The 18,399-nt window shown below is 46.8% G+C and overlaps 3 protein-coding genes across 9 annotated transcripts in view; all 3 read left to right on the forward strand.

The window, feature by feature from the left end:
• The window catches only part of KIF1B (kinesin family member 1B), a 78,804-nt gene extending 73,810 nt beyond the window's left edge, over positions 1 to 4,994 (forward strand). For 6 of the 7 annotated variants that reach the window (XM_064730908.1, XM_064730911.1, XM_064730910.1 and 3 more), the window contains one exon: positions 376 to 4,994. In XM_064730908.1, the coding sequence (XP_064586978.1) occupies positions 376 to 418 (43 nt within the window). In that variant the 3' untranslated portion in view covers positions 419 to 4,994. The remainder of the gene's footprint in view (positions 1 to 375) is intronic. The other variant, XR_010442613.1, reaches the window with a different exon arrangement.
• Positions 4,995 to 5,758: 764 nt separating this feature from the next.
• On the forward strand, positions 5,759 to 14,692 carry PGD (phosphogluconate dehydrogenase). Its single transcript, XM_064730915.1, has 13 exons — positions 5,759 to 5,889; positions 6,206 to 6,281; positions 6,708 to 6,887; positions 7,024 to 7,089; positions 8,120 to 8,238; positions 9,241 to 9,310; positions 9,667 to 9,801; positions 10,104 to 10,293; positions 12,103 to 12,233; positions 12,726 to 12,859; positions 13,188 to 13,287; positions 14,149 to 14,271; positions 14,379 to 14,692. The coding sequence occupies exons 1-13, from the start codon at positions 5,882 to 5,884 to the stop codon at positions 14,496 to 14,498; spliced, it is 1,452 nt and encodes a 483-aa protein (XP_064586985.1). The 5' UTR covers positions 5,759 to 5,881; the 3' UTR covers positions 14,499 to 14,692.
• A 1,090-nt stretch (positions 14,693 to 15,782) lies between these two features.
• Positions 15,783 to 17,970, forward strand: CENPS (centromere protein S). The gene is made up of 5 exons (XM_064730916.1): positions 15,783 to 15,917; positions 16,007 to 16,130; positions 16,476 to 16,509; positions 16,705 to 16,771; positions 17,551 to 17,970. The coding sequence occupies exons 1-5, from the start codon at positions 15,876 to 15,878 to the stop codon at positions 17,704 to 17,706; spliced, it is 423 nt and encodes a 140-aa protein (XP_064586986.1). The 5' UTR covers positions 15,783 to 15,875; the 3' UTR covers positions 17,707 to 17,970.
• Positions 17,971 to 18,399: the final 429 nt, after the last annotated feature.

Raw genomic sequence — 18,399 nt, forward strand, 5'->3', positions numbered from 1 at the left:
TGCCTTTTTAGGTTCTTGATTATGAGCTAAAGCAGAAATCATGTTCCCTTTTATAACTTCTCTGGCAGCCTTTCCATTATCACAGACAGCCCCTGATTGCTGGACACATCTTACTCCACTACATCAAAAAACGAAGCTGTTACCATACAGCATCAAATAATTTCTGAGCAGTGAAGCCCTTAAATGATCCCTCCTCCCATTAAAGAAGTGGAACAGAGAATTATTTTTCATTACATTTTACTTTCTTAACAAATGGAATAAACTAGGGCTGTACCAAAGAATTTAAAAAAAAAGAAAGGTGGATAAACTTTGGGGAGGGAGGAAAAATGAGCTTTCATAATTCACCAACTGCTTTTTCCCTTTTTTTTTGTGCAGGTCAAAGCTGGCTCGAAGACGCACGGGCCAGATGAAGTACTGAGTCCATGTAATGTTCTCATCTGTTCTCACCTTCCCATAGATAGTGTTACCTCTCATTTTCTCTTTGTGATTCTTGACAGTTTCTCTTGTATGTAATCCTGTGGCTTAACATCCCCCACCTTCCCCACTCCTTCAGCACATTTTCTAGGTATTCTAACCCTACCTTGTTTCTTTTCACCTGTACCTGAATTGTACTAGTAGCATGTGGCCAAACAAAAAGAGAAAGAAAAAAAAAAATCAAAAAAATCGAGTGATTATGCACGACTCTGAAAAGAAAAAAAAAAATTTCCTATAACAATTGTTTATCCATTTCAACTGACCTTTTGGTGTCTGTCCCACTGTCCACTGTCTGTCTAGACTGCTACAGGGTTTTCATTCAATTTGTGACTTGGCAGTGGTCATTGGTTCCCTCAGGGCAAAGTTCCAATGCCAGGGAAAGATAAATTGTTTAATGGAGACATTACCCAGCCAGGAACTGCAATAGCTCCTCAGGCTTTCTGGATCCAGCCTCGAAGTTAAACTCTGTTGAAAGCTGATATTGGACAAATCTATCTGGACAGACTGGATTTGGGACTTTGTTTCTGAGTTTCCAGGGCCCAGCAGGCTAAGGCACGAGCTAGGAAAACTGAGGGAACAAACCAGGAGGGGCTGGCTAGAACAATCTGCTTGAAACTCTTGCTGTGGGGGTTGCAGGTGAACAGTGCTTGGGTTTAACTCTTTCCCAGAAGAGTTTCCATCAGCACACACTCCTCAGCCTCTGAACTGAGGAGTTTCCATCAGCACACACTCCTCAGCCTCTGAACTGTGCTGATATGAGGGGAAATAGACCACAGACTGAAATATGAGATAAAATCCCCAAAATTTCAGATGCTCAAGCCATGTATTGGACAGATGGGGAGTGTTAAATAGAAGTGAAAGTTCCTCCCTGGGAAGGGGCTGGGACTGCCATGGCTGTGTCAGGGCTGCTCCCAAGGGCCTGTTTGTGCATCCCTAACCTGTAATGATCCTGTGTCACCCCCCCTGTCCATGGGAGCACCCAGGGTCTGTGCAACACTTCCTAGGCAGTGTTCACACCTGCAGTGTTCTCAGGGAGCCACAGGACACTCTCAGTTCCTTTGGAAATAACTGCTGAGTGTCTCCTAATTTCCCTGCTGCAGTTTTCATCAGCTAAACCCCACTGTATTCAGAGTTAACCCCTCTGGGGAACAGAGCAAGTGGATTCTGGTCCTGGTCAGTGGCATGTCATAGTTGGCTCCTTGGGCACCAGCTGGGTGGTGTCAGTTCTTGGCCTGCAGTGTGAGTTCTTGTGGCCAAAGCTTTGCTCCTTGCCCCAGGAAGAAGAGCAGAATGAATTTCCTTTTGGGGAAGTGAGCTCCCCTCTCTCAGTCAGGTGTTGGGGATGCTGTGTGCTCTTTCCTGCTGTGTTACCTTTCCTGCTGCACCCAGGGCCCTGCTGGGGCTGGCTGTGGTCCTGGGCAGTGTAAAGGGATTTCAGCAGGGCAGAGGTGAGGGTCTGTCCCCCCTTGCAGGAGGCACAGCAGGCACAGTGCAGCCCAGGAGGCTCAGTGGGGTTCAGGCCACGCGTGTGGGGCACTGGGCTGTGCTGAGGAAGCTTTGCTGGCTGGGGCCTCATGCCCAGGGCAGCTCAGGGCACACTGGGAGCTGCTGGCAGGCACAGGAGCAGGGACATGGAGCTCACACTTGCTACCTTGACATATCTCCAGGTAGTTCTCAAGCTAACTCATGCTCATGCTGTCTCTGTGCTCCTCAGATTTACTTCAGAACTGGCAGCCAGAGTGAGGGAGCATCCTGGGCACCCAGGAACATGATAGGAATAGGGTTTTGATTTTGTTTTCTTTTTCCCTTTTGTTTTTGTCTTGTTTAACTGTGTGTGACTCTTAATACAGTGATGATATTCCTTTGTTATGCAATGATGATAAAGCACTTCCAGTGTGTGGATAAAACTGCTTGTCCTGCAGGAGGGCTCCTCACACTGCAGCTAAGCTGATCTCAAGAATTAGGTTAATTCTAAGCATTAAGTTATTGCTGCCATCACCACTGTTTATAATGACAGTGGAACCTGTTTGAGGAGGCAGAGTGATTGAGGTGGGGGTAGGTTGTGACACACTGAGAGCATTTTAACTTTTATCTGTTTCTTTTTTTTTAACTAGAAGAAAACTAGTTTTCTAAGTCTTTGCTTTGGATGAGCCAGAGAATGAACCATGTGGTTACAGGCATTGCACAAAATCATGATAAAGGGATCTTCATTTAAAAGCAGGAAGAGACAGATGCTTATCTTACAGAGAGCTTGAAGTGTTACAGTTGTTGCATAAATGTCACTCTTCTGTCTTAAACTCCAAGCAAATTCTGGTGACTTGAGGTCTGAGTGGATAATGGATCACCAGAAGACCAAAAGTCTGGTTTTAAGCATCAGCATCTCTTAAAGCTGCATAATCTGTAACAAACTAGGTCCTTGTTGTGTGGAGTTCAAATGGGCATCACTGTTTTCAGGTCTGACATAAAGGCAGACAAAAGTTTTTCTGCAATTACTGAAGCCTGCTTTGAGACATTTGGGTTTTCCTACTTAAAACTGAACTGAAACCAGTCCAAGTTTTCTTTAAGGAGATAACAAACCAAACAAATAAACAAAAAAAGTGAATTTCCATTCACTTCAAAGCTTAGCCCAACATGTTAGAAATTTCTTTTTGGAAGCAGAATGAGGAAGGAAAAATATGCTAAGTTACCTTCTGCTGACACTCCAAAGCCCATTGTTGGTTTCCTGCTGTGTGTGTGGAGTCCCAGGGTCAGACAGCTCTGGGGACTCAGCCTGTGCTGCTGAGGGCCTGCCAGCCCGTGAGGACACGCACCAGCAGGGGCTTGCTGGGCATTGCCTGGGGGGAACGAGTGTCAAACTCTGCTGCATTTGGGTTTTTGCGTTCCTCGCCAAAAGGAAGGAGAAAACTGTCCTTTTTGTCCATTGAAAATTATGTTGGATCTTCCTGGGTATTGTAAAATTAAGCTAAACCTCCTATACTGTGTTTTAGAAATGCACTTTAAGTACCTTTTAAAGAAGATTCCTGTATTCTGGGAATACAGAAGAGAAGGGAGCACTATTTCCAGAGAGTATGATTTCCCGACTGCCAAGAAAAGGTTTTTTGTGTCAATGTCTAACAGTCCTTATTACTGATTAGCATGGTATTTCAAAGCAAAGACTTTACTTTTTGCTGCTTGTTATCTAATTTACAGGGATTTAATTTTATGTAATGTATTGTATATTTATACATCTGTAATTAATTGCACATTAGATAAGAAAGAGGATTAGCTTCGGTCTAACACCCACTGGTACTAAACAGCCTGTGCACGTGGATCTGCCTGTACCTGCACACCCGAGCTGCTGCAGCTGGGGCTGGGTGTTGTGCTGGAGGGGAGCTGTGACTGCTCTGCAGGAGGAAGGTGATGCTGTGCTGTGCTGGGTGTTGTGCTGGAGGTGAGCTCTTCTCTGAGCTGTGACTGCTCTGCAGGAGGAAGGGCAGCTGGTGCTGTGCTGGGTGTTGTGCTGGAGGGGAGCTCTTCTCTGAGCTGTGACTGCTCTGCAGGAGGAAGGGCAGCTGGTGCTGTGCTGGGCGTTGTGCTGGAGCTGAGCTGTGACTGCTCTGGACAGGAAGGTCCTGCTGTGCTCGGGAGGGCTGTGCTGCCGGGCCCTGCGTTGCATCTCTCTTTGGTAGTCACCAACCCAGTCTGTGCTCCGGCTGTAGTGTCTGTAGCAGGATGTATTAACTTCGTGCTTCCTTGTTTCAAAACATCAGCTGCTCAAGAGCAGGACTGACTTTTGTTCAGAAGGCCATTTATGTGTTCAATGTATTTGAAATCAAAACTAGTCCAACACTAACCAGATGATTGTGTCCAATGTCATTGGGAACAGGATTGAAATTGCTGGGATCAGCTGTGTATTCAGAAAAGTGCTGTGGAGCTCCTAAGTCTTCAATTCTTAACGTTGCCAAGTGAATGGGCTGCCCCTGAGCAGTGCTGAATTTTCCTCCTGCTTGCCTGGAAACCAGGGCCTGGAAGCAGAGGGAGTCTGGAATGGTCAGCACTTCCCAGGGTCAGGTCTGAATTTTCCACTTTGCTTGTTCACATTTCATGTGTGGTTGGTTGTGGCTCCCGGGTTTGGACATCAGACGTGCTGTTCACAGAATACATCCCTTGGAATTGCGGTCCCCATGTCCCTGTAATCTCTGTACACAAGGTATACAAGGTAAATGCTGTATAAGTGGCCTTCTTGAACAAATCTCTTTGCAAACTGATTTCATCCCAGCGAAGGAGTGTATCAGCAACACTGTACATTAATTTCAGGTTTTCATTTTCTTATTTTATTTTGTAAATATATCCGATATTTGGAGCTTGAGTATACAAAATGTAAATATAGTTCATGTATTTGTACTAATTCTGATCCATTTGCTGTATAGCCTTAGGTGTGCAATGCAGATATCTAACTGTGTATGGTAACCTTGCACCACTGAATTGTTAGTGAACGAGGTGAAACAATAAAGGTACAACCAGTGCATTAGCAGACAGAATGTGTGCTCCTGTCATTATGATTTAATTACTTGTATCTTACATCGATTTCTTGCTTTTAAAACCTGTGCTGAAGAAGCTGATCCTTTAATGAAGTTTATCTTGACTGCTCTTGAAGAAGGGGTGCCCAAAATGAACCTAAAACTTGATGGGCCAGATTGTTGTGGGTCATCTTGTTTAGAAAATAACTTATACAGAATTTAATAGAAACTATGGTCTCAAGGTGTGTGTGTGTCCGATACATCGGAGCGAAGGTGGGGCAGCGGCTTTGTCCTCCTGGGATCGCCTCGGTGCTGACGGAAGGACGGGTTTGTCAAGTTTGGCCTGGCCGCACAAAGACAAACGGGTAGCGGTGATAGCTGAGGGGCTGATGCCGCCTGGGACAATGTTCAGCGCCAGAATCGAAGCCAGTTAATAATAATTACTAATGACAAACTGCGCAGTTCCCGGCGGGATCAGGGGTGCGTGTCGCTGGGAACAGAGGCACAGCCGACGGCACGGGGAATCTGCCCGGCTCCTCCGCGAGCGGGCGCGGCTCCCGGGGCTCTCGGGGCTCCCGGGGCTCTCGGGGCTCTCGGGGCTCGCAGGCGGCGGGGAAGCGTCAGAGCCCGGCGGGGACAGTGCGGGGACAGCACCGAGCGGGGCCCGGCCCCCACCCGCGCCGCTGCCGCTTTAAGGGGGCGTGGCCTCGGGGCATCGGGCCATGGGCGGGGGGCGGAGTCTCGCCAAGAGCCAATGGGCGCGCGCGGCCCCGCCCCGCCCCGCCCGCGGCTGAGGAGAGGAAGCGGCGCGCGCCGCCGGCCGGGCCCGCAGAGCCCCGAGAGAAGCGGAGGGAGCGGAGAGGCCCGGGAGGAACGGAGAGGAACGGAGAGCCCCGAACGTCGCTGCCATGGCCGAGTGAGAGCGGGCGGGACCGCGCGCGGGGCGGGGGCGGGCCCGGGGCCGCGGTGCGGGGCGGGTGCAGCCGGCTCGGGAGGCCCCGGTGCGCTGTTTGCGCGGGGGCTCTGCCCGGTGGCTCCGCACGGCCTCGGTCTGTGATCGCTGCAGTAACAGCTGAGAGAATGAACTCAGATCTCCGTGGTCGTTAGGAAGGGCTGGGCTGGGCTGGGCTGCCCTGGCAGCTGGCATGGCCACAACAGCCGGGCAGGGATGGATGCTGCTGCTGGATCACTGCTGGTGACCTCCCTGGCATTTTTGTTCTTTCACGTTCCAGAGCTGACATTGCTTTGATTGGACTGGCCGTGATGGGTCAGAACCTGATTTTGAACATGAATGACCACGGCTTCGTGGTAAGTGAGGAAACAAATTGTTTAGGAAGGCTGACTAGTAGCACTTGGGATTGGAGCTGAGCATTTTGTGGGTGCTTTCCCCTGCAACTGTGATGATCTGATGGGTGTATTTCCTCCTTTTAGTTATACCCTGCCTGGCCTTTGTCCTGTTTCCAGAGAAAGGCAGCGGTGCATGCCTGTACTCAGCTGGCACCTGATATGTTAATTGTGCATGACTTTTCCCTGAAGTTGGCCTTGGCCTTGCCATTAACCACAGGTTCCCGAGGCACTTGCAAAGACATGCTCAGGTTCATCCCTGCCCTGTGCCTGGCACGAAGGGAAGTGGGAGAGCGCAGGATGTTGAACCTTGCTTGTATAATTTGTAGCCTGAGCTGAAGTTACTGTTCCATTGGCAGCTTTTATTAACATGTTTCCTTACCCCCCCAGGTCTGTGCTTTTAACAGGACAGTTTCCAAAGTGGATGATTTCCTGGCGAACGAGGCCAAGGGAACCAAGGTGATCGGTGCTCACAGCCTGGAGGAGATGGTCTCCACGCTGAAGAAGCCCCGTCGCATTATCTTGCTGGTGAAGGCTGGAAGTGCAGTGGATGACTTCATCAATAAACTGGTGAGGCAGACATTCATCCTACCTGAGGCTTCTTGCTGTCTTTTGGAGCAGTTTCCTCTGGAAGTTCTCAGTTATTCATCATTAGTGAGGTTTTGAATGTATGGGGGAAACCTGAATGCTGATTTCTTTTTGACAGGTGCCATTGCTGGAGACTGGAGACATCATAATTGATGGTGGGAATTCTGAGTACAGAGATACCACGGTAAGCCTGGTTCCTGCTTAAAGTGAATGAATAAAATACACACAACTTTTCCACTTCTGATCATCAGAATAGTCGCTCAATAATATGCCATCAGCCCTGTGCTCTGGAAAAGCCAAACTGATTTCTGCAAAATTAAATCATGCAGCCTATTAAAAAGGAATTAAGGACTGTCCTATAAGAATGTTTTTCTAGAAGTTACCCACACCACGAGAAAATATTTTTCCAACATGTTTTAAAGAGTGAAGGCCTTTAGAAAATTTTATTTTACAATCTTAGGGAGTTTTCAGGAAGATTTATAAGTCTAGGGATATTTATAGATTTGTTGGTATTTCCTAATCCTTGTGATTGCAGGACAATCCAGTAGGACAGAACTGCTGGTTTGGTAGTGGAAGCAGCAGAGTAATTATCTGCTTGTGGACAGGCTGTAACTGTAGAAGTTACAGAAGCTACATTCGCCTCTCTGGGGTGTCCATGTGAAAATATTGCATTCAGACTGGTGTTTCTAAATCTTAGAAAGGTGCTCGTGTTCGTCTTCCTGCTCCAACATCCTGGTCTTGGATAAGTGAGCTGGCCATGCCAGGGTGAGAGGCTCAGTGAGGGTCAGTCCTGTCAGCTGTCCTGGGGCATCTCTGGCTCTTTTTGGCCCTTAAGAGTTTTCTGTGCTTGCACCTTCCCTCTGCAGTGAACTCAGCAACTCCACCTTGGGCCTAATCTGCCTCCCCCACATCTTCACACAGAGCATGTGTCACCTCACACCCAGTTCCAGGCCTCTCCTGCCCTCGGTGCTGCTCATGTCTGTCTGGTGCTTATAAGAACTTGTTTTTTCACCATGTCACTTTTGCAAGGATCCAAAGCAACAGGAAGTTTCCTAATGCTCACTTTGGTGTATGAACAAGCTTTATTAAGGGTAGCTTCTAGCACATCCAAAGCAGAACTGAAAACCTAATTTTACATCCCAGTTGTTAGCCTTTGTGTGTAAGGCTCTGGCATGAAATGAAATTAAATAGTGCTGCTCTGCTCTTTGTTCCAGAGGCGTTGTAAGGAGCTCCAGGCCAAGGGCATCTTGTTTGTGGGCAGTGGAGTCAGTGGTGGGGAGGAGGGTGCCAGATACGGCCCTTCCCTCATGCCAGGAGGAGCCAAGGAAGCCTGGTAAGCATGAACTGCTGGTGTCTTGTTCAGAATGGTTTGCAGCAATTCACACAGTGCACTGAGGGAGGGAAAGAGCAGGGTGTGGGTGTGGAGAGAACAAGATATGTTGCCATCTCACTTCCTCAAGGCTCCAGATTTCTCAACCTGGCTGGGGTCATGGGGCAGTGCTCAGCCTCCATGTAAGGCGGAACAAAGGCAGGCTTTTCTTCCAGGAATCCACAGGCAAAAGTAGGACCTACAGACATCTGCAGGGAGAAGGGAATTTTGCTTAAATTTTAAGCAAGTATTTTTTCTTATTTTTTCCTTTTGAGGCTGTACACACTTGGGAAGCTGCTAACCATGAATCAGGCAGCAGCACATGGCCCTGTAGTGACACATTATAAAAGGAGCTTCAGTATGTTTGTGCTACTATTGAATGCATCAGTTTATTTGCCAGTTTCTGCATGCTGCTGTGCTGTTTTGTACTCGTGCCTCAGTAAAGGACTGCACATCAATGCTCATATTTATCCCTGGTTGCCTATTCTCTGTATAGATATGGAGAGAAAAGGTGTGTCTAGGCTTTAAGTGAGCTTTAGTATCTCTTGAGTCCCTGTCCATTTGCATTAGTGTTTCCTACCTGTATCAGCCTGTTCAAATTTGATGGCACAAAGCCATCAACAACAGGAAGTTTCTGCCCAGTCATCTTTTGCCTTGACAGTAAAGTTGGGACAGTTTCTGTGTTCAAATGGAGAGGATATTTGGGCTCCTTAAAGTGCATTACACTTGTCTGTACAGTGTTGGAAGCATGACTTGATTGTTCCAATGTCTTGCAAACTCTAGTTGGGAAGAACAGATTTCACTGACATGGCTGTGTGGATGGGTTATCACCCTGCCCAGTGCCCTCAGCCCAGGCTGCCTTTTGGCAGGTTACAGAAGGCATCATACCAGTAGATTTTATTTGTTTTCTCTTGTGGTGTTTGTGTCCCCTGCCTGGCTGCTAAGGTGTATTCTTTCTCCCCACAGGCCCCACATCAAGACCATATTTCAAAGCATTGCTGCTAAAGTGGGATCTGGGGAACCTTGTTGTGACTGGGTAAATAGTCATTTGATACTGACCCTAACTTGGGGTTAGAGCCATGCTTAGGCAGTTTGGTTGCTGAAGCTCATGGATGTTTGTCCACAATAAACACAGCACCCTCAGTGGCTGATTTCCTGGCTGTGTTCATTTCCAATCTGCCATCTCTGGTAACTCATACTGTGCAATGGAAAGACCAAGATTTGTGGCTGGGTCATGTGCTGGGGGAGCTAAATGGACCTGTGAGCCACTGGTTTCTGTCAGCACTGTCTTTGATTCCTTCCTTTAGGCAGAAGGAAGCCATGGGCAGGTATTAAACACTGGAAGTGATGACAGTGCCGTTGCTGAGGGGGTTTTTGGATGTTTCTGAACAGGTGGGAGAGGAAGGAGCTGGACATTTCGTGAAGATGGTGCACAATGGGATTGAGTATGGAGACATGCAGCTGATCTGTGAGGCCTATCACCTGATGAAAGATGTGCTGGGCATGGAGCACGATGAGATGGCAAAGGTGATTTGTGGTTTTAATGTCTTTCCTTTTTTTGTGCCATGGTGTCTGTGATAGGAGAGAGCACAGACAGCTGAATGCTTACAAAACTTGTCCAAACCTCTTCCCATGCTACAGTTGATTTCTCTCCAGGGAGCACCTTCATGTATAGAGATGTGAACTGCCTTGCTTGAAAAGAGCTAGTGAAACACTGAGCATTATAATCAAGCAGGCAAAATATATACATTAATCAATTAAAAAATATAGTAGAGACATAGCAAATTGTGGTGTGTATGAATATGTATATACTTGTTCTCCTTTTTCAGGTATTTCAGGAATGGAATAAGACAGAGTTGGACTCTTTCCTGATTGAAATCACAGCCAATATTCTCAAATTCAAAGACAGTGATGGCAAATACCTGCTCCCAAAGATCAGGGACAGCGCAGGGCAGAAAGGCACGGGGAAGTGGACGGCCATTTCTGCCCTGGAATACGGAGTCCCGGTCACCCTCATCGGTAACTGTGCTTTCATCTTTCCCACCTCCATGTACCACATCTCAGCAATGACAGGGAAATACACTCTGAGCAGTGAGCCCACGGCAGGGCTGGGCTGCCAGGAGAGGCTCTTGCAGGTGCAGCTGTTCCAGCTTTTCTGCCCTGACAGCTCCTGGGTTTTTTGCTGGGCTTGTGTTTACCCTGTTCCTTCGGTGCTGCTGTCACCTGTGTCCCTGGTGTCTGCAGTGCTGGGAGGACTCTGTGATGTTCAGGGCAACATTGAGTGTTGTGCTCAGTGTTGTGATGCAGAGGAGCTGGAACACATCTGCAACACATTTACAGTGCCCTAATAGCACAGGTCCAGAGCAAGCTTCCCATTGAGTAAATGAGATGAGTCAAAAGCGATCTTTGCTCTCAGATTTGCTTTCATTTTCATGCTTTCTCTGCCTCTTTTCCTTTTGCATTGGCTGGTCAAGTCCTGAAGAAAAGTTACATTCAGTAGCTAAAAGAAAGTAACTGCAGTGTAGCTGTCAAAGAAACATGGCTGCATTCCAGCAGCAAAGCAAGTTCTCTAAATGGTTTTAATGTTCTACCATAGACCTTCAGTTCCAGGTTTGAAACAGTGTTTCCTGCTTGTTCTGGTAATTTTCTCCTCTTTGGGTGCTTGCAGAGATCAAGGGTGGAGGAGACACTCCCTGGTGAGTGCTCTGCAGTGCCAGGAGCATTGTTAGGTAATGCCTGATAGGGAAGTGTGTGCCACAGTCCTTGTGCAAACGTGGCTGCTCTCAGGGCAGTTCTGTGTGGTTTTACTGCATGAGCATGACTTGCAAACTTCTGCTTGTAAAAGCAGAGTCATGCTACTCCTGCTTTTTCCTGATTTTCCTACCTGCTGCTCCTCCCTTCTGGAGAAGGAAGTTTTTGCAGAAATGGAAATTAGCAGGTTCTGATTTAGGTGTAATATGTCCTCCTGCTGTAGGGAGGATCCAGAGTCTTGTGAAAACATTACTCACTCTTCTTTTTAAATTGCTGTTGATTCTGCAGTGTGAGTTTTTTTGGTGTTTTTTTTTAATATCACAACTCAAAGGGTGGAACAAAATGAAGATTTGCTTCTCCTTCTATCAGACCCTGAAAAGCAAACTTTTTTCTCCCTCATTTTACAATACTGTCTTCAATTGCAAACAAGTACAGCTTAAACCAGCTTGATTAGGAACTGACTGAGCCAGCCTGACAGATGATATTTAGCAACCTGTTTAGTGATGTTAGAAAACATTCTTATGGACTTCTGAGAACTAGTGCTAGGGGCCTACCAGAACTATGAATCTTGTCATCCTATAAGTTAACTTGCTGTTTTATTCTTGATTTTAATTGCCCTTATTTTGCATATGTGCATTTTAAAGCACATCCAGTCAATGTATGCTGGCATTTAAGGAACAGCTTTTTATCTTAAAAGCATGATACAATACTTGGTGAAGTCTTCAGCCTCGCTGTTCCCTGGATTGCAGTGCAACACTGTCTCTGATAGACAGGAGAAGATCTTAAAGTAAATTCTCAAAATTGTGAGCTGGTAAATGTTCCTGAGATAAATTTTCATGTGGATGACTTGTGGCTTTTTTCATTATCATTTGAAAGCTGTATCAGTCAAGACTTAGCCAATGGTTGTACTGAGAGGCAGTGTTGCTGTTGGAATAATTCATTTGTGCAGCAGTTATTTCTATTATTGCTCGTGTACGTGGCTCATCACTCGGTGCCACTCCGGGTGCTCGGGTATCTCAGACACGGACAGGGGTGCCCGGGTTTCTGATGGTCTCCCCTTGCCTGCCATCCCCAAAGGTGAAGCTGTGTTTGCACGCTGCCTGTCGTCCCTCAAGGAGGAGAGAGTGCAGGCCAGCAAGTTGCTGGGAGGGCCCAAAGGGACTCAGTTCAGTGGGAACAAGGAGGCCTTCCTGGAGGACATCCGCAAGGTGAGTCCTGCTGCGGGGTTACAGCGGGGCTGCGGTGCTGGGAGCCCTGGGGAGGAGCTCTTGTGTTTGCATCTCATGAGAACTGGTTCCTCTGTCAGCACTGGGCACTGTCTCCTGATGTCCACAAAGCACAATGAGACCCATTGCTAACCAAAGGAAGGTTAGGAAAGATCCAGAAGGAATTTAACTCTAAGCCACGGTGGGCAGAGACAACTGCATGGGGCACAGAGCTCATAATTCATGCACAGGAGCTTGTCCACCCCTCAACACTCCTGCCTTGCCTGGGTATTGCTCTCTTGATCTCTCTCTCTTGAAACCAAACTTTCCAACGGGAAAGGATATTTTGTTTCTCAAATAACTGGGATGTTGCTGCTGTAGTCATCCCTGTTGAGATGTGGGCTGAACAGCGTGCTGATCCCGTGAAGTTAGTTTGTTGTTCAACTTTGTGACACTTCTCTTGGAATGTGATTTTGATTTTTTTTTTCTTTTTAGGCCCTGTATGCTTCCAAGATTATCTCATATGCTCAAGGCTTCATGCTGCTGAGACAAGCAGCCAAAGAATTTGGCTGGACACTGAATTATGGTGGTATTGCACTGATGTGGAGGGGAGGCTGCATCATCAGGAGGTAATTGAGATGAGGAGGTAACCTGGCTGCTGAGGGGAGAGGGAAGAGCAGGCAGTTTAGTTTGTGAGGTGCTTGGCTGACAAGCCTAGAGATTTCCTTGGAAAATCCATGCAGTTACTCTGCTGCTAAGATTCTGAGAGGCTGCAGACAACACCAAGGGTTACCAGATGAACCCACTGTTCTGGTGGCTGAACTGCTGAAAATGTTGTATTGTCTTTGCCATGTTTGGAATCTTAGTCTGGCTGAGTCAAGTTTTAGCACTGTAAGTTTTGAATTCTGAGCCTTTGTTGGAAGCTGTGACATTTATTCCTGGTTAACTTTTGCCTAGTGTGTTCCTGGGAAAAATCAAAGATGCTTTTGATCGAAACCCTGAGCTCCAGAATTTGCTGTTGGATGATTTCTTTAAGAAAGCTGTAGAAAACTGTCAGGTAAGTTCCAAAACAATAATTTACAGCCAGGACTGTCATGGTTTTTCTCTTTGAAACTGACCAAGCTATGATTGGAAACTGAAGGTTCCCTTTTACTGGTGCAGAAGAGCCTTAGGCAGAAATCCAGCAATTCAGAAGGACCACAATATGAGGAAAAAAGGCCTGGCCTGTGTCTTGTGCCTGCTGTGCAGCTGGATTTCAGCTGAGCTCTGTTCCAGTGCCATTGTTTGCAGTAGCCCCAGAACAACAGTTCCAGACCCACCCATCCATTCTTTAGGCCTGTGTCTGTGAACACTGTCCTGATTTGGATGGAGTTGATGGGTGGAATTAAAACCACATTAGATGGGTGGAATTAAAACCACATTATCTGGCCAAAAAGTCTCATATTATCATTAGTAGTTCTTGTAACTGAATCTGAATATTGCATGCAAGTTACTAGACCAGATGAACAGTTGAACTGAGGATTATCCACGTCTGTCTGAAGTGTCAGTGCTGTCCTCTGGGGCCCTTGGGCGAGCTTTGTTCTGTGCTTGGTGAGAGGTCCTGGAACATTCCCCTCAGAACATCCCCACTGAGTTCGTGCTTTTGAGATGCTCTGACCATGTTTATGTGAAAGAACATCATCCTTGCTTGAGGCTGTGGTTTGTCTGCTGTTAACTCTGTCTTACTTGCCATTATTTTAGATCAACCTCGTTTATGCAAAATCGAGAATCTGCTGCTGTATTTGCTCAGACTTGGTTATTAGATTTCACAGACTGAAATAGCACACACAGTTGTACTGGAGCAGTTCATGTGCCTGCATGTCCCCCTGAGCCAGCATCAAACTGATGAGTTTCCTTTCCCCCCTTTCCCCTCTGCCAGGAGTCCTGGCGCCGTGTGATCAGTACTGGTGTGCAGATTGGAATCCCCATGCCCTGCTTCACTACAGCACTTTCTTTTTATGATGGATACAGGCACGAGATATTGCCAGCTAACCTGATTCAGGTAGGCACTGAAATCTATTCCTCATTAGGTAACAGTAGGTGCAACTTCCAGGACTCATGATACTGACATTTGTGTGTCTGGTTTGTCTGTGTGTGTTCTCATTCCAGGCTCAGCGTGATTACTTTGGTGCACACACATATGAATTATTATCAAAGCCAGGGGTATTTATCCACACTAACTGGACAGGCCATGGAGGAAATGTGTCCTCTTCTGCTTACAATGTCTAATGGAAATCCTTCCACTTGGAGCCCAGATACTGTAGATCTCCAACACTTCTTCTAGAATATCACTTTTTACTGTACTCCACTAGAACTTGTGTTTGGACACTTTTGTAATAACTTGGGGGTGTGTTTCATACCTATATGTATATCTCTCTATATGTATCATATAAGAAAACTAAATAAATTTAGTTATAAATGTATTGAGGTGTGTTCTTTCCACTGGTGCTGGCCAAAACTATGTAAAATGTTTTTGTGCAGTCTTTAATAGAATTTATAGTCATGTTAGGTTTATAATATTGTAGTGCATAAATTCCTAGGGGTCAAGACAGAGATGACTACAGTTCAGGAATTGCTGAGATGGAGAGTGGCAGACAGCACAGGAACTTACACAAGGTTCCAGGCAGGTAAAGGCCTTTCTCCAGTTCCATGGTTTATTCCTAACAGGCAGTAGCTTGGCTCTTACAGATTTAATTCCTGGGCATTCAGCTGCTCAGTCTGTCACACTGAGCTCTGTGCTTCTGGTGGAAGGAGAAATGAAACTCATACTCCTGTCACAATTCTCCCTTCAACTGTTGTTCTCAGTTTTAAGCTCTGGCATAAACATTTTGCATTCCTGTGTGCTTGCACTTTCCTCCCCAAATCTCCCTGATTCTTTGCCTCTTACTCCACCGGGACAATTAAAAATACCCAAAACAACATACAAAGTTGGCTCTATTTTATATCCTCTCCCTGCAATGCTACTGCCAGTCATCTTCAAGACATCTGAAAATTTACTTGGGTGTCTGAATTCACCTTTTCATTTCTCAAAACCTGTTAAATGTTGTGCTGTGCACACTGATGTTTACATTAATGTTTGACCATATATATTTCTACTCAGACACCTACTTAGTCACTAGTTGAATATATGTATGAGGTAAAATGTAACTTTCAGCTGAAGGTACTTTTTCTGCATATCACACGGTACGATTTGGGAGTTCTGTGGAACAAACGGGGGTGACAGCGACGCTGCCTCGCGGGGCGGCCGCGCGTCCCCTCACGGGGCCCGGGGGCGGGCCCGACATGGCGGCGGCCCCGCCCCGCGTGCCGGGGGCGGGAGATCGTGAGGGCGGCGATGGCGGCGGCCCCGCCCCGCGCGCCGGGGGCGGGAGATCGTGAGGGCGGCGATAGGGGCGGCCCCGCCCCCCGCGCCGGGGGCGGGAGATCGTGAGGGCGGTGATGGCGGCGGCCCCGCCCCCCGCGCCGGGGGCGGGAGATCGTGAGGGCGGTGATGGCGGCGGCCCCGCCCCGCGCGCCGGGGGCGGGAGATCGTGAGGGCGGTGATGGCGGCGGCCCCGCCCCGCGCGCAGGGCGGGAAGCGCCGGGGCGGGAGATCTGAGGGCGGCGATGGCGGCGGCCGGTGGCGAGCAGCAGCAGATGCTCACACAGGTACCGAGCGGCACACGGGGCCGAGGCCGTGAGCGTGGTGCGGGGCGAGGCCGGTGTGTCACTGCCTGCCCCTGCCTTGGTCCCTGCAGAGGCTGAAGGCGGCGGTTCACTACACGGTGGGGTGCCTGTGCCAGGAGGTGGCGGAGGACAAGGACGTGCAGTTCAGCAAGCAGAGCATCGCAGCCATCTCGGAGATCACCTTCCGGCAGTGCGGTACAGCTGGGTTACCTCGACTTGCCTCGTGTTACCCGGGTTACCGCAGCGTTCCGTGTCTGTTCAGGAGCTAGCGCTGGAGGCACAGGGCTTCAAAACCAATAGCATCCAACTCGGTGTCACCGGGGCATTCTCTTGTATTATTTCTTATTTTAAGTACAAGAAATACTAGTTCGACTTTTCAGACCCGAAAAAAGCATTTAGATGTATTGTGTGGCTACCTGCTTGTGTACGAGTGTTGCCTAACAGCCAGCTCTGGTCACTTCTCATAACTGCCTTGGATAACTTGTGTATCTCGGCCCACTCAGTGTTTTAAAATATATGACATCTTTGTGTTTTCTCTAGAAATCTTCGCAAAAGACCTTGAAATGTTTGCAAGGTATGCACTGATTGTTACAAAGGCTTTCCTTTTTTTTGTGTTATCTTTAAAGCACATCTTATAATTCAAGCTTTAAAAGGGCTTTTTAAATAGTGTGTTAAGTTATGAAATAGAAATTCCCTGTACTTTTTGATCTTGGCCTCTTATGGTACGTGTTGGCAAAAATGTTAAGGAGTGTTTTTTGATGTTATGCAGGCATGCAAAACGAACCACGGTCACTACAGAAGATGTGAAGCTTTTGGCTAGAAGAAGCAATTCTTTGGTGAGATGCACTGTATTTACTGTCTTCCAACATTCTTAAAACAGTTAATTCCTAAAATGAACTTAATTCCTTAATTTTCCTTAATTCATTTGAATGAAGGTTATACATGGTGAAGCAACTGCTGCATAAGCAATTTCACTGTCTTCTGAGATAGATAGGCACAATCCAGTGATTTTTAAATTTTCATCTTGCTTTGCTTCAGTCTGCCTCACTGTGGTGAGGTGTAACACAGCTCTGATTGCAGCTCAAGAGCAGTGCTCTCGTTGCACCAGGGCTGCTGAAGTTCCAAGTTCAGATGTGCAATGAGCAGACACAGCACTGTGAATCACTTTGCTTTTTCCTGATGTTGTGTTTCTTTGTTGTAGCCTAAGGTCAGGAATAGCTTGCCCAAGGTGCTGAGTCTCCCAACATTAATTATAGGGATCACAGAATCACTGTATTCCCTCCTGTGCTGATCTATATGATGCTCCATGGATAAAACTCACTAATCTGTGAAGACATGCCTATACATTGATCCATGAAAAATGCTTCCAATTTTACTAATTCCAATTTTCTAATTTTACTTTTATGTGAGGAGATTTTTTTCCTTCCATATATGATTTGAAATACACAACATGAACTTGCCTGAGAAGGCAAAGCAAATGTTTTTGGAGTCTCTCATTTTTCTTTTAATAATCATAATTTTTCCTGTAAATTTCTCTTCAGTATTTCTTACTAATGCCTTGTGAATGAATGAAGTTCCTCAGTAGAGGACTGATTGTTTAGCTTATTGTTCCCAGCTAAAATATATCACTCAGAAGAGTGAAGAGCTTGCATCAAGTAACATGGAGCAGAAGGAGAAGAAGAAAAAGAAGTCCAGTGCAGCCAAGGGAGAGAGAACTCCTGGGGAACAAGAAGCAGCTGTGACTGAAAATGAAGATTCCAACATGGCATGATTTATCTTTCCAGTAACGTTTCAGGTCGTTTTCTCTTACTGTCCTAGAGAAACCAGAGTTAGCCTGTTTATCTTGCAGGCTAGCTCCAGTAATGAATCTTCAGCTTTAGTGGATGCGATTGGACTTTTATTGTTCCAAAAATGAGAAGTCTGTCAGAATTCAGTAAGCTTACAGCCAAAGTGCCTTAATTGCTCACAAAAGGTCTCTGTTCTTAAAATACTTTAAATAAAGATTTTGGAATAGATCATTCTCACTGAACCATAACTCAGTATGTGCAATACCCTTCATTCTGCTACTTTCTCTAGTAAAATTTTCTCTTCTTTGACTTTTTCCTTGCTTCCAGTATTGCTGTTTTTGCTCAGACATTTTGAATATTTTGTTTTTACTAAGCCATCTCTCTCTCGTTGTCTTGGCAGTTAAAGGTGTTTTGTGTTGTTTCCCAGCTGTGGCACTGCAGGGGTGCAGTTGTCACTGTCAGAAATTCCCATTTTCAGGTGGCACCGTGGCTGCAGAGCACTGCAGGCAGGGATCCCACTGCCCTCTGCTGGGCTGGCACAGCCTTACCCAGTGCAAATGAACTTACAAAGAATGAAAATAATTACTCAAAGGAAGAGGATTTCCAGGGGTAGCACAGCCATCCATGTGACTGCAGAAAGACTGGACATAAAAGCTTGCAGTAAGTACCTGTTCCAA

This window comes from Zonotrichia leucophrys, chromosome 21, assembly GCF_028769735.1.
Source record: "Zonotrichia leucophrys gambelii isolate GWCS_2022_RI chromosome 21, RI_Zleu_2.0, whole genome shotgun sequence".
Taxonomy (NCBI): Eukaryota; Metazoa; Chordata; class Aves; order Passeriformes; family Passerellidae; genus Zonotrichia; species Zonotrichia leucophrys.

Excerpts from the sequence above, each read along its gene's own strand:
- PGD (XM_064730915.1), top strand. Across the intron at positions 7,090-8,119 it reads CTGAGTACAGAGATACCACG|AGGCGTTGTAAGGAGCTCCA; the intron begins GTAAGCCTGGTT and ends TCTTTGTTCCAG. Across the intron at positions 9,311-9,666 it reads GGGAACCTTGTTGTGACTGG|GTGGGAGAGGAAGGAGCTGG; the intron begins GTAAATAGTCAT and ends GTTTCTGAACAG.
- CENPS (XM_064730916.1), top strand. The coding sequence starts at position 15,876 with ATGGCGGCGGCCGGTGGCGAGCAGCAGCAGATGCTCACACAG. Across the intron at positions 15,918-16,006 it reads AGCAGCAGATGCTCACACAG|AGGCTGAAGGCGGCGGTTCA; the intron begins GTACCGAGCGGC and ends TGGTCCCTGCAG. Across the intron at positions 16,772-17,550 it reads CTAGAAGAAGCAATTCTTTG|CTAAAATATATCACTCAGAA; the intron begins GTGAGATGCACT and ends TATTGTTCCCAG.